At 42.8% G+C, this 15381-nt stretch overlaps 1 protein-coding gene across 10 annotated transcripts in view; it reads right to left on the bottom strand.

Moving 5' to 3' along the window:
• The window catches only part of FTO (FTO alpha-ketoglutarate dependent dioxygenase), a 246328-nt gene that overhangs the window by 130168 nt on the left and 100779 nt on the right, over positions 1-15381 (bottom strand). For 9 of the 10 annotated variants that reach the window (XM_053400100.1, XM_053400102.1, XM_053400104.1 and 6 more), the window contains one exon: positions 8130-8254. The exons of the other annotated variant lie outside the window; for it this stretch is intronic. In XM_053400100.1, the coding sequence (XP_053256075.1) occupies positions 8130-8254 (125 nt within the window). The remainder of the gene's footprint in view (positions 1-8129; positions 8255-15381) is intronic. 10 annotated transcript variants of the gene reach the window in all.

The raw sequence follows: 15381 nt of genomic DNA, 5'->3' as shown, positions 1-15381 counted from the left end.
ATTGAGTCAGTCTATTGGCTTATCTAGATCAATATTGTTTACATTGACTGGCAGTAGATCTCAAGGGTTTCAGATAGGTCTCTCCCAGTCCTACCTGGCGATGTTGGGGACTGGAACTGGGATCTTCTGCATGCAAAGCAGATGCTCCACCACTGAGCCACATTTTGAGTCTTAACACTTCAAAAGGGCTAATATGGGCATGTGTGAATTGCAACAAAGAATTCATAAAAGAAAATATGAGTTCAGAGTTTGAATGGGGCAGCTGCAATGCTGGTTTACTAACCTAGATTGTCATAAGAATGTCATCCCACTTTAAAGTTGTACTTATTATGAAGTGCAACAAAAGCACCAAAGGCCCTACCAGTTCTGAACACCACCAAGATTATGGGGTCATTTCTTGGGAAGGTGAAAAAAATGTAATCCATCTCTGGGACAGTTTAAATCCTAAACGTCTATTTTTTATATACAGTTTCACCTGCACAGTATGTTCGCAGATTTTATGAAGATTTCCATTTATGAGGCATAAAGGACGTTCAGGAAAAGGGACAGAAGAAAGTATGTATGGATGTCTTGGAAATCAGAATCCTCGACAAGCAGATTAAAAGTAAATATTGGCTATTTCCTTGTTCCCCAGGGAGTCATTTTGTATTCCCAGTTGCAACACCAATTTGGTACTTGCAAACCAAGCAAGAGTCGCACACTTTCCTCCTGCACAAGCTGGCTGCCTCTGGCAGACACCATTGTTTTTAACAGGCACGATGACAGCTGATACTAATGCCACTTTGTGGTTCAACTGTCAGATGATGGAGCTAACACTCTGTCTTCACAGATTATACATTTGTCAGTCCTGTGATGTGCTGGGCTTCTGCCATCCTACGCAGCCAGGAAGCCTGACCGTTTTAGTTCCCCTCCACTTGCAGAGTCTGAGTGGTAAGGAAAGTGGTGGTGGTGGTGGTGGGGATGTCACCAGGCTACCAGAATTCCAAGCCACCTCTAACTATCCTTCACGTACTGCAACTACCAAAGCTGGTGTAAACAAGGAACACAGTCTGAATTCACATCATGGATTACAGAGTTTGGAATGCTTGCTGGGAGGAAAGATTGTTGAGGTGCAGAAGGCATGTTGGACTATGTCAGAGATTCAAAAATGGGGAACGAAAGAAAGAAAGAAAGAAAGAAAGAAAGAAAGAAAGCAGAGAAGGAATCCCAACAGTGCTGATTTTTAGGGTGTATGGTCACATCGTGGGTGGGGAACCTGTTGCCCCCCAGAAGTGGGCTCTAGTAGCGGTAAAACAAGAGCTGCCCAAGGTTCTGCTTGGCCTTGAACTTCTGCAGGAGGTCCCACTTTGACTACAAACGCCATCCATCTACAGCAAGGAGAGACAATCAGGTGTCGTCGTCCCCGAACTTGCTGGACTCCAATTCCCATCGTCCCTGACCATTGGTCATGCTGGCTGGGGCTGGTGGAAGTTGGAGTCCAACAACTTCTAGAGGGACACAGGTTCCTTGGTGATATCCCTTCTCTCTCAAGCTCTGGCCATTTCCACAGTCTGCTTGGTTTTGTTTCTCAGAAAAGAGTAGAGTGGGGCGGGGTGGGTTAACTTTCTGACTCAGAAGCTTAAGGAGCCCCCGATCCAGCTTGAGATATCTTGCTGGCAAGGTGACCCAAGGCAGGAACCCAAGTTCTTGAGGTAATTCACCCTAATTGGCTTCATTACTTGGAACATGCACAATCCTAGCATTTCCACTTTTTTAGGGTGTTGAGGAGGGTTAGGTATGGAAGAAGAGTCCCTGTCAATCTTACTAGCTGTCAGCAGCCACAAGAAACTGAGAAGTGACAGATATCAGAGGGACAAGGAAATTACGTACTGACAGAAGACATTTTCCCCCTAAATTGAGCCTAAAGGCAATTTAATTTAAATCAATGTTACCATTCATATGGCACTTTAGCAAACTGCTACAGTAACCAAATCTATAAACTATTTGTCTATTGTGTTAAAGTTATTATAAAACATGGGTGGGTATGTGTTTTTGTTTTATTATTCAACTAGGCAATAACCTCTGATTAATTCCTGTTTGGAATCAATAGTTTCAATCAATTAACATTTTTCTGCTGTATTGAAAAAAACCCCTATTATTATTATTATTTGCCTTGGGCCATGGTCTTTTATTATCTGTTTTTGTGTTTATGGTACCAGCCCAATGATACCTAAAAGCCTGGGGATACCTAAAATGTTCATTGTGCACCAGCATCAAAGCTAGAGAGGCATCTTAGCTCCAGAATGTAGAGACTACCCTTAGATTCAGGTTTTTGAAGCAGCTTGCAAGAGAACTGATAAAAAAGTTTGTTCAAGAACTAACAAATACTTCACACAGAGACACTCACCTTTATCAGATGTGTGTTACCAGCAACAACCATTTCAATGAGTTCGAAAATGTTATGAGGTTTGTCTCCTCAATTAAGAGGTGCATGTGATATCATACTGAATTCTTTTCCATAAAATGTCTTCCTAAGCCACAGATAGAATTAATGCAAAGAAAGGTCTACATGCCTACATAAGTACACTTTTTGAAAACAGAAATACATTTTATCTTTTTAATATCTATCCATCACACTAATCCCCACTGAGACACAACTTTCATGGTTATGAAAACTCCAAATAGCCATGATGCTATATAAATGAATAGCTACAACCAGCATTTTGGCATAAAATATGTAGTCTTTAAGCAGTTAAACAGCAGAATAATCTGCCCCTTGCCATGTTTGATGAGAAAAAGCAGAGAACCTATTATTGTTGATTAAAAAGCAGTATTGAGAAGACTCAGTCCTCTGCATGCTTACCTGACTGTAAGACCCATTAAAGTCAATGGAACTTACTTCTCAACGCAGATAGCATAGGATTGCACAACTTTAATAAACTAAAGGAGGGATGAGATAGATACTGAACTGCACTTTCCCCTGTCTTCTCTTTGTCTCGTCATGGGTTCATTTCTTCCATGGTCGCCATTAACTCTTAATCTATTCCAGCTCTCCTTATGGGTCATTGATTCTATATGTACCGTGGTTATTTTAAAATGCTTCCCTTTGGTCAAAGGGGAGGAGAGGAGAGGAGAGAGGAGGGGGGAGAGGAGAGAGAGAGAGAGAGAGAGAGAGAGAGAGAGAGAGCGCCTTGAGCCAGATGGGCGACTTCACACTTCATTTATCAAACCCAATAGACTAGGCCCCATCTCCCTATGCTTGCTGATTGCAGTTAAATTTCCTTGCAATTTGGTAATAATTTTCATTATCAGACAGTGACCCTAAAATACAAGGATTTTCCTTCCCCCCTCCCCACTTTTTTGTGGGGGGTTGTCTTCATGGCAGGTTTGAAATTCACAGCCGCACTCTTTTAGCTCTGCAGTAGGACGTGAGAAGCTGCCTTTACTTTATTAAGAGAAAGATGACCTCTTGTAAGCAGAGGTCAAGAAGAGGTCAGCTCAAAGGCCTCAAGAAGCTCTTTAACAGCTATAACAATCTGTCCATCAGACCCTATCTCGCAGAATAAACAAACGGCAGCCTTTAGGAACCTTTGGTTGATTCTGTTAACACTCTGAGCATATTCACATCCTTCCTCCTTCCCTATTTATATCCTGTTCTTTTTCCTATAACTGCTGTCGCTCTGTGTACTGGGTCGCTAACACACCAAGTCTGCTTTAAAACAACCAACAAACACTGGGCAGCTTGATCCTCTTTATATCCAGACAGGGATGCTGCCAGAGGACCTCCATCCCCCAGAATGCTCTCTGCCTTGCCAGTGCAAGAAAAGACCTGAGATGGCTGGCTAAGGAACTTCTGCAAACTTGACTAGGATTCAAGGGCTGGGTCTGTCGTAAGCACATTACAAAAACCAAGAGGATTTCTAAGAAATAAAAGACACATAGGAAATGAAGAGCTACCATTTTAACACATGAAGTCATCTGCTAAGCCATGGTTTGTTTAACAAGCTATGAGTTAACCATGGGTTGTAGCACAGGCAGGCAGGCAAAGAAACCATGGCATGTTTCTCCAAAGTCTGGCATAGTTTTCCAGCAGCTCTTCCCTCATGCCTTTGCAGTTTGGTGAGCATTTGGTGTTCAGTGCTCAGACGGTGTGTGAAGGAAAGTGAAGGAAAGGTGCTGGATTCTCATATAACACCAAACGGTGGTTAAAATAAATTGAAGTTCAAAAGCCAACAACAAACCACAGCTTCACATTGTGGTTCCTTGGCAGTAAACAAACCACAGTTAAGTGACTGGGCAGGGTTCATGCATAAGACTAAATCAGGGTTTAATAAACCACAGTAAAATAAACCTGGCCTGGTAATATGGGCTAAGCAGGTCACTGGCTGCATTTGAATGGACTTTGCATCGTTTAGCACTACATGGAGAAGCTGCAGCAAACCCAAGTGGAACATTGTGTTTGCCTCCTCCTCCTCCTATGCACCCAGGAGGACTTCTGTGACAATTATTTTTCGCTCTATAGGACACACTTTTTCCCCTCCAAAAATTAAGGGGAAATGTGTGTGCGTCCTATGGAGCGAATGCACACTCATTGGCTTCAGCGATAGCAATGCTCCCTCCACGCTCCGGAGGCTTTGCGTTGCTTTCGCTGAAGCCTGGAGAGTGAGAGGGGTCGGAGAGCAAGACTCTCTTGGCTTCAGCAAAAGGAACCCGAAGCATGCGGAGTGCAGCGGGAACTCGCTAGTTCGGGAACTGATAGTTTGGGAACTGCCGCGCCGCTGGAGCACAATTTCTGTTCTCATCCTGAAGCAAAGTTCTTAACCTATTTCTGGGTTAGCGGAGTGTGTAACCTGAAGCGTATGTAACCTGAAGCGTATGTAACCCGAGGTACCACTGTATATATAGTGCTTAAAAACAATTGTAGTTAAGTGGTATAATGTATAAATTGTTTAAGTATGTTCTATTGTTTGGCAGTAGAGCAGCAGGTGGTGAGCCCTCCTTAAGCAGTGGTTGGATGGCCATCAGTCATGCTCTGGCTGACATTCCTACACTGCGAGGGGTTGGGCTAGATGACCCTCAACTCTACAATTCTCTGCAATAAATAAATAAAACTCAGAGGAGGCAGGGAGAAGGTAAAAGCTGCCCTCAGCACCCAGCTCAAATGACTCCAGCACGTGGAGAACCCCAGCTTGCCACCATCTCCATGGCTTTAGGAGGCTGCGCTACTCTTAACTTCATAGTCTGAAGAATCCAGTCCAGAAACTGCAACAGAGCCGCAATCCCATTACACCACTGGATTCAAGCACTTCCCCAATAGGGCAGCGCCCCTTCCATTACAGTAGGCTTTCTCCAGTGGGCCTTTGCCTATGCTGGCTGGGACTGGTGGGAGTTGTAGTTCAACATCTGGAGGGCACTGCATTGGCCAACCCTGCTCTTTAGCAGGCATGGCTAATTCGTGGCTCTCTAGACAATGCAGGACTGCAACTCAGGTCTTCCCTGGTCATTGCCCACACTGGCTGTGGCAGATGGGAGTCAGAGTTCAACACCTTCTGAGAGGCCACAAATTAGCTACTCAGGGCTACAGCCATTACTTGAGTGTCAGGACAATATAGGGTGAAAACTCTGGGGAAGAAAAGGAATATGATTTAGTGGGACACACATCTCAAATTTCCAGTTTTACATGGGAGCTCACAGCCAAAACTACAGTACTTGTATAAACCCGTTAAATATACACGAAGACTTACAGAGTCTCTCCCCCCGCCTCCCAACCAGCTCTGGCTGTTTTCCCTCTGATCTACTTGACCTAAATTTCTCCAAGTTGCATTGTTCATAATATGTCTTCTCTAATGCACAACGTAAGGTAATTAGAGTCATCTGTATTTAACTTCCAGAGAAGGGGAAAAGGAGAGAGAAAAAAATCTATTATCTAATCTGGCTGATCCCCTGATGGCTTGCTGAAAGTAAAATACTATAACCTATTGCCTGGCCTTTGACAAGCGCTAATTATTTCCTGTCGAAGCACATTTTTCTTGTGTAATTCCAAAGTACACAATAGGCTGATCTCTAAAACACAGGGGCTGCTCCTCCAGAGCCTCGGCGGATGTTTTATAACTTTCACCACCCCAGCGAACGCTTGACGGCTACTATCGTCAGCGCCTCCATTCCAGACATCTCTCCGAACCTTTGAAGAGGTAAAAAGTGCGGGATATGGTAACAGTCTGTTTATGTGGATCATATGGATGGGACTCTTTAAGATAGGTCAGTGTGATGAGAAACATCAAATGTGAGTCAGAGGAGAGGGGAAACCGATTACAGTTATTTAATACTCTGGGGGCACTGTCTTTTCTAAGGCTTTCAAAACACCATGCTCTTGAAATTTTCTTTCAGGTGTTTAGTTTTAATGAGGCCTGCGTTTCGTCTGCTGCTAAGTCTCTCCCCCACATGCCCCCTGTTCCTCCCCTTCCCCTCTCCACCCTGATGCCTGCAAAGTACTTACCATTTTTGTTCTAGAAGCTAAATTATGTCTGTTGGCTCCAGCTTCTGACTAAATTGGTAGTTGTAAGGGAAAAGGCCAGAAAACCGTGTAACTAGATTCTTTCCAAGAGGGAGTCCTCTCCCCCTCATCTCCCTACGGTGCTGCTTGGTGATTATTTGTCCTGCTAAATTGATCCACTCACTGAGTTACATTTGTTATGTTTTCTTTAAAATATATGTATGTGCACACACTACCCTGACTTTTCCATTTTTAGTTTGTTACATTTCTAACCCACAGTGCTCAGTCTAAAGAGAGGAGGTATTCGCTGCTGGGCACAGACCCTGTGGAACTGAAGGCGAAACTTCTAAAACCTTAAATCTGGTGGGTAGAACCCATCTGCACAAAGAGGCTCCCTGAGAGAAATCCATTTAACTGGTTTGAGGAAACCAACATCTGGTACGGTGTTGTCCCGAGAAAGTGGGCATTCGCTGCTAGTTTGAAACACCAATCTAGGCACAGATGCACTAGCTCAATTCAAAGTGCTTTTTTTTTTAACATAGAAAGCCCAACTCAGCTCCAGACCTCAATTATCTTTCAAAGTGGCTCTCCCATTATGAACCTGTCTGTATTCTTTGGACGTCTTTTGAGGTCCTCCTCTGGGTGCTCCCTATAAGGGAGTTTTGGAGGGTAGAAACAAAGCACAGTTCTCCTCCACTGGGGCTCCCAGTTTGTGGAATGCTTTTTCCAGTAAGATCTACCTGACACCATCATTAACATTCTATTGGCACCAAGTAAAAAACACACACCTTTATCACTTCTCCCAGACATTTGACAGAAGATGATGATTTGCTGGATATATTTTGCTGCTCCCACCCCCCCCTTTCTTTTTTGCTGCTGTTTTACTGGGTCGTATCAGTTTATTTATATACAACATTTCACACAAATTTGTACTCAGATCTGTGTGTGCCCCAATCTCCCAGCCATATAACGCTCTCTCAAACTGTCAAATTCTTGTTTTCAATTTTCTCATGCACAAAAATGTATCTACGGTGCAGGGCCCAACACACAAATATGTTTTGCAGATAACCGTTTGTTTTGAAAATGCAACAGTAGAGGGATGGCCAAATAAATTTTCATTTTTTTTTAGAAAAAGGAAGGGAAAGTATCAATCAGTATTTAATAAAATCTCACTTTAAATGCAAGAGGCAACCCAAATTAAAGTTTTGGCTGACAACAACCCTGCAGTGTGCTTTTAGTCCCTTCTACCATCACCATCATCAACACATGGTGAGCTAAAGTCAACTGAGAAATAGGCCAAGTTCTTTTGGGTGTGGGAAAAGCAATTGGTGAACTTCAGGTCAGGGATGGGGCAAACATAACCGCATACACAATGATGTTCTGTAGAAAATAAAAACAACGTCTCTGCACTTAGAAAACTAGACATCAAGGTGAAGAGTTCTAGCCTTGCTTGAGCATGCCAGCTTTCGACGTCTTTCCAGCTCTCAAAGAGAATTCCATCAAGTGAATCCCCACCACCAGTCTAAAGCAGTACAGGCCGGAAACAGGCTTACTAACTCCTCAACTTTGAGGGGGCCTGGCCCTTTTAAAACAAAAATTGAGGGGGCTGAGGTGCCGCCAGACCCCTAAAATAGGCACGCCTGCATCACGTCCTCACCTTGCAAGCCAATCCTGCCGTAGCTCCTGACGCTCTTCAAGAATGGGCAGGAGGCAGCTGATTCGTTCATTCCTTTGTTCCTCCGCCTGTTCCTCTTTCCTGAATTCACAGAGCAGTAGGCTTGTCTTGGGGAGCAAGGGAGAGGGGTGGGTTGGAAGAAAAGAGAAAGGGGGGAGGCCATAAACATTACAATCCAAAAATAGGAAACAAAGCATAAAATTAATTAAAAAGCCCATAAGCAAATAGAGACAGTAAATCAATGGCCCTTCTTTCTTTTTTTTATTACGGTTCCCCAGCTCCCAAATCAATACAGTAAATGATGGTCAAAATGGCCACCATCTATCTGGTTTTTAATCAAAGTACACGGAATGCACGGTAAAACCTCAAAGCATCGTTGCCCTAAGTAATACCACAGACCAGGCATTCTAGGTGTAATTTTCACATTTTTGCCAGACAGAATTGCTTTTCTTTTGTCCTTGTATGGGTGAATTGTTATTAGAAAGTGTGCATGAGGCTTGCTCCCCTCCACCACCACCCCACCTCTAATGACTGCGGGGGGAACATTTTAATTTTTCTTGAACTTCACCTGTTACAGACAAGAAGAAGTAGAAAATCTCTGTAATGCTGATTTGTATAGCGATTTCCTACTTCTCCCTTTTAACTGCTTCTTATTCTTCCCCTCCCCTTGTTAATAAAATGAATCATTCAGCAAAATAATGTTTGCATTAAGAAAAACACTGTCCGGGTGTTGAAAACACAGGCATGTCTCTTTTAAGCAATTTTACAGCTATGTAAAACTGTAAAAGAATCTAACATATAAATCACTTTTATGGCCAGATACTATGCATTTTTTACACAGAACTAAGTCCAGCAGAATTCACTGATGTGCTCTCCTTAGTGGGTGTGCAGTGGGGCATGCGTCTTAGATAGTTGAAAGGAACACTGGAAGCTGCTTAATACAATATCAGACATTGATCCATTTCACTCAGTATTGCCTACACTGACTGGTAGTGGCTCTCCAGGGTTTCAGGCAGTGGTCTTTCCCAGATCTACCTGGAGATGACACTCTCAAATGCCCAAGACCCCATGTTCACCTATTCTTGATGACTTGAGAGCCCAACAGGTTCGCTAAGAGAGTAACATCTGCTAAATAAAGGAGTTCGAGACTCGCAGAGATCAATTCTTCACTGGGATGGGATAGGGCTTATGGCAGCTGTCCAGGCTTGAACATGGCTCAACTTTGCTCTGGAAGTTGTCAGAACAAGCTGCCTACTTGAAGCAGTCCAAGCAGTCCAAAACCTAGCATCTGACTGACCATCTTGTTTCAAGGGGTGGAGAAATTGAAGGGCCCAGTTTGGATTTAGTGGACTTTTCTGGAATTTTCCCATTTGAAAGGGGGAGAGATGAGGTCAGAAAAAAACCCTGAGTCAAGCTGGAGAAAGCCTCAGTGGGTTTGCCCAACCCCAATCAAAAGACAATGTAATAATAATAATAATAATAATAATAATAATAATAATGCTGTTGTTGTTATTTCCCACCCTCCTACTATCCTTAATTTATTACTAATTCTATTAAGCAATTTCTTAAAAATAAGAATTAAGTCCATATAATATAATTAACACAAAACCCAAAATAGCCATGTCTATAATTAGATGGCTGCACCCAACAGATTCCAAATGACTTTTTTTGCTGAAATCGTGGGCAGGATTGAAGCCTAAGAGAAAAAATATGGTTCATTAAAGGGTTTCCAATGTTCATCCCATTTTAGGAACCTGAGTTAAATAAAGTGTTAGAAGGTGAAAAGATGTGCCCTGACAGTGAGAGGTCAAGAGTTCAAGAAATGTGGTCAAAGATGTTATCAACTGGGAAAGCCATTTCCTCAAATCAACACTGATGATTTTTTTTTTAAAAGGAATCCATCAAAAAGTTTACTGGTATGACTCCTGTCCCCAGAAGATGGGAGAGTCTTCTTCTGAATGCTTTGCACGCTATCAAAGAAAGGTCAACTCTGGGTTCTTCGTCCATGTAATGATCTTTAATGACAGATAATTGTCTACAGAAACTTTGTTTTACCCAATGTTGAGTGAAGCCTTCAGATTTGAAAACTGGACTCAGCTTTGGTTCAGAGCATCCCTCTTCTTCCCCCAAGATGTGCTTGGCACACAAGGTCAGCAGAACAAACAAACAAACCCTGCAGGTCTGCTTTATCTCATCAGTCTCTCAGCAGAGGCTTTTTGGAGGGTGCTAATGCTTAGGACCTGATGAAGCTATCTTTCCTCTGCTCCCTATGCTGGTGAAAGCACATCCTGAATAGGCCCCAACAGAGATAACAAGACATTGCTTGCCATTGGAAAGTCACAAGCAGCGTTTTTTAGAATCATTATTCTCATCAATTAACTTGGTGCCCTGAAAAAGCTCTGGGCTCCTGTCACAGCCACTCCAGGGCAGTGCCATGATTCCACATATTTCATTTCTCTCTGTGTTCTGGAAAACAAATACTCCAGATTTAAACCAGAGCAGAGAAGGCTGTTCCATTTTCAGAGTCTTGCTTTATTTTGTCAACAAATGAGGTTTTCACCAGGAGATCTAATGTACTCGTTAGTATTTCCAAAGAGATTAGCAGGATAAACCTCTGAGCCCTTGCTAAGCTCTTCCCACTTCAAGGAAAGCAGTCCAACAGCCAATAATCAATAGCAAAGAGAAATGGCGGTGCGGATAAGACATGTGTTTGCAAGCAGTGAGATTCACCTTCTGCTAATTGTCCAGCTTGTTTTGGTTGCTTTATGGTGGGGGAAATGACAGTATCGTGACAAGAGTTGGATGCAACTAAAAGTAGAATTTAACTTGAGATCTCGAAGGCATACATGTTGGCTAGGACTTGGAAGGTGTATATCAATGGTAGCTTGTATATCTCATCGGTATACACAGTATGTAACGGGGCCGTGTTGGCAATTGCTATGGTGAAAGTGGCTGGCATGTTTTAAGTTATCACCCAGCAATTTGGACATATTACGCTCAAACACTGGTCCTATTTTGTTTACAGCATGTCATGCTTGATATCAAAGTTTCACTCAACAACTTTTTGGGAGCGGAGGGGGGACCATGTTGAAAAATGGTACTGTGTGGAGTGGAAGAAAGCAAAGGGAGGAGAGCAGAGAAGTGATGAGGAAAGGGGAGGGGGGAGAAAAGAAATTGTTTATAAAATCCAGCTGCTCAGACGTTGGCGCCAGAAACTTCTCATCCTGCTACTTTTACGCCTGCAACCCCTTTTACCTCCCCACCCTTCGCCTTGCACAGGTATAACTAAAATGTTGACTTCAATGCTTCGGAGAGCACTCAACTGATTCTGTAACATGATTAATTGCCGAAGACACGGCGGACCATATGGAACAGGGAACGCATCAAGTAATTCATACTTCTGTATATGATCATTTTGGCCCCTGTTGTTTTAATGTACAGGAAAGAGCTAGTATAGCACAGACCTGGTGTCTTGCCCTTGACAGCCCATTAAGAAATCTCAAAGCACCTAGTTGAAGTTATGCTGTTGGCTTTTCAATAGCAGCCCAATAAAACAGGAGCAAAGCTTTTCCAGCGAGTCTTAAATCTTTCACATATAGTACATTAACCACTGCTGCTAAAAACAACTGGTTTCTTATGATAGGAAATGGGATTTGATTTCTAGCCTCTGCATACTTACCAAAAGCCTTTTTCTGACCTTTGCAGGGTTTACAAAATTGTTGCTTCTCCCCCCACCCCCCAGCCAAGCCTTTTTCTTTCCTTTCAGCAATTTTCCAAGGGTTTCTTTTTCTTTTTCCTTCTTGGCTGCGGTGAGCCTAATAGACTTGTTTAAAGCTCAGTACATTCTACTCTTACAGTTGCGATATGCAGCCTATACAATGAAGACAGACTCATGGGAGCTAACAGGCAAGAGATTATTATTAAGAGCTTTCTCCCCCGGAGTCATAGAAATCATGACAACAGGTAAAAACATCAGCTACCCTCAAAGAACCTATAAAATAAACAAAAATAGAAATGGGGTGGGGGAACCTTAATGAAAAATACAAAACACATACAGGCTTCCTATCAGCTGAAAGGACAAATCATAAGGCTTCGTTAAAGAAACAAGATCAATCTATTAATTTAAAAAGCATGTTTCTCTGGAATTATGTTGCTGGAAGATTGACTTGTTGGGCTGTATCCAACTAAGTCCTACACAGAGTAGACCCCTTGAAATTAATAGTCCTAACAAAGTTAACCATGTCCATTAACGTCAATGGGTCTACTCTGAGTAGTACTCAGATCAGAACTCACTTATTCAACTACACATGGAGGGTAAAATACTGGGGTCAAATAAGACCCCACACATCAGGGATTTGGGGGGGGGGAATGAGATGAACTTGGCAAGGACTCTAATTTAACCTAAAATGAATTATGGAATTTTAGTTTGTTTATTTAAAACATGGTGATATCACCCTCCATCTCAAAATCTCAAGTGATTTGCAAAGTTTCCAGAGGGATGGCCCTATTAATCTGTGATGGAAGCAAAAAAAAATGATGAGACTTGGGATACCATGAAGCTTTCGTAGAATGGAGTACAAATAAAACAGCAACAGGTAAACATAGCAAAGGGAGGGGAAGCACATCAAAAGGTTAGAAGTAAGGTGCTTCAGTCACAAAGGCCTCCCCAGTATTAAGGAATATTATTTGAAAGACCACATAAGAATGGCATGCTTAACCGTGACCTGGTGCCAGACACCAAGTCCTTGAAGGATAAACCAGACCCACTCCACAGGTCAAGGACCTTGATGAACAGGAAGAGCTCTCCTGGAACCAGTACAGAGGACCCCTCAGAAGAGCCCTCTTGGAGCTCTGAGAGGTGGAGAAGATGGAGCCACCCTTCAGTCTTCAAAGTGCTGGTGCTAAGAGGTCCAGGCACAGGAAAAATAGTGAGGACTCACCTGTGGGTCCACAGTCGCCTTGTGAGTAACCCAACCCTGAATACACCTTTGTTACCTGTAGCAGTGGTTAGGGTGTTTGCCCTCAGACAGCTTTCCAGGTCATGTGGCCTGTATGACTAAACCATAACAGACAGTCAAGGCCTTTATTGTTAGAGCATACATAGAGTGCCGAGGGTTAGAGGGGAAGTTTTATATATACTTGTCCGTATCCATTAATGAACCCAAATGAATAAGGAAGTAAGTGGAGGAGGTGCCTACTCGACATAGATGTCAAATTCCAAAACAAAAGTCTCTCTCTTTGGGTCTCTCTGTTTTCATTGCGGCAGTTAAAACGGCAATAGAGGAAGAATACTGTTTCCCTTTGAAGCCACTTAAAATGACAATGCTAAAATGTTTAATCCTCTCCACAAAGCTCTTTTTGGCAGTATCCGACATACATCGGCAGGAACATTACTTTTGGCACTTTCCATTATCCAAAATATTTACTTAGCAGCGTTTTAAGAAGTCATCTTTTATATACACTGTAGATGTCAATATTACCTTTGCTTCCCAAAAGAAGTGTATGGTGGGAAATCCCATTTCCACCTTGGTGGGGGATTCCCCACAAATAGAAAAATCTATAAATCCCCCCCCCCCCAGTATCTCAGTGGAAAAGTTGGCTTATTCAGGTTATGTACTTTAAGAAAGTAGGAAAGACAAATGAGAAGGCCCTACTCCTAAAGACGTCCACACAGAAGGACATTCTGTCTAAGTCTGTGGGAGTTCTCTAAGAAAATAGGTCAACTAATAAAAAAAGGTAATGTCCACAGAATGGGAGATGGCATGATCCCCAAGGAAGTGGTCTATGGGGAGCTGCCTTCAGGCACCAGGCCTGTTGGCAGACCAACTCTGTGTTACAACGATGTCTGCAAACATGACATGAAGGCTGGCAACATTAACCCTTCCCTGTGGGAATCCCTTATGGACGACCACAGTGCCTGGAGACAGACTATCTGGTTGTGCATCCACAGCAGTGGAACGACCGCTAGGAGGAATGCAGGAAGAAAAAACACCATGGTACACCTGCAACAGCACAACTGGATGTCTTCCTCTGCTCCAGCTGCAACAAAACATGCCTCTCCTGTATTGGTCTCTACAGCCACAGCAGACACTGTAACTCTCCAGCGGTTTGGCTTCACCACCAAAGGTGCACACTTACATTGTCTCCCGAGACAGGCAGATGCCAACCGATAACAAAGGTGGTAAAAGATACAGCAGCTGTCCACAGAAAACCTTCATTGACCTTTAAGCAAATATCTATCCACACTGGGCCTCAGCCAAATAGCTGTTTCAAGGAAGGCTCCCTCATTTGGGAATAAGGGTTGGGCTGGGTCCCCTGATCATCAACTTTAAAAAATAAATTCAACTGTGCACACACTCCTGCTCCCTGATATCTCCCCACACCCTCCAAAGCAGAGCTCTGTTAGTCACTGCTGAGGCATTTTGTGTTCAGAATCAGAACAGCACCTGGAAGGGACCTCAAGGTACAGAGGTCTTCCAGTTTCAGAAAGGGGCAGGAGGGTCTCTTGGACAGTGATCCATGAGTTGGTAGGAATGGGGTAGAAATTCAGTTCGTTTCAGATTTAATGATGATAACCTAACTAATTTCTAAGCAGTATGTGAACCACAACACAGCTATTCTTTGAGGTTAGCACTGACCTGGATTTTGTGATGCAGTTCTCCAGCCTAATAATGTGTACCAAAAAAAGGTGCAGATTAAAGGAACTGCACTTTAAAATGGCCGTATTACTGAAAATAACATATAAATTGCATTATTTTAGCTAACATTGCTTGAAAAATGTCAGTAGTAGGGGAAATTTGCACTACGATACCGACTCGTTTCCATGCAGACTTTTTGTTTTCAAATTGCAAATGGATGCAAAAATGTGGAGACCTGAACTAAATGCTGAAGAAATGAGAAACAGAAATTGACATATTTGTTCATCACTGCATTGGTGGCACAAGTTTTCTGCCATGACTTTCCATCCCAGTGTGAGAACCGAGTTGGAAAAGATGCTCCAGTTGGTCAGACCTGGACTTGTACTGTCAGATCTATAGATGAACAGGATTCTGATTTGCCTGTGATCTCCCTCACCTCTCAAAACATCAAAACCATCAAAAGATGTAGTGAACCCAGAGACAGAAGATAATACGAAGTATAAATAACATTCAGGAATGTGTGTGTCAGGATGGTGGTGAAAATCTTTTTTGAAAGCAAGAGGACACAACAAAGAAAGTCTCATTTGCAAAAGGAT

Source organism: Podarcis raffonei, chromosome 8 (assembly GCF_027172205.1).
Source record: "Podarcis raffonei isolate rPodRaf1 chromosome 8, rPodRaf1.pri, whole genome shotgun sequence".
Lineage (NCBI taxonomy): Eukaryota > Metazoa > Chordata > Lepidosauria > Squamata > Lacertidae > Podarcis > Podarcis raffonei.
The sequence above is the reverse complement of the archived record's forward strand: the minus strand, read 5'-3'. Positions and strand labels throughout refer to the sequence as shown.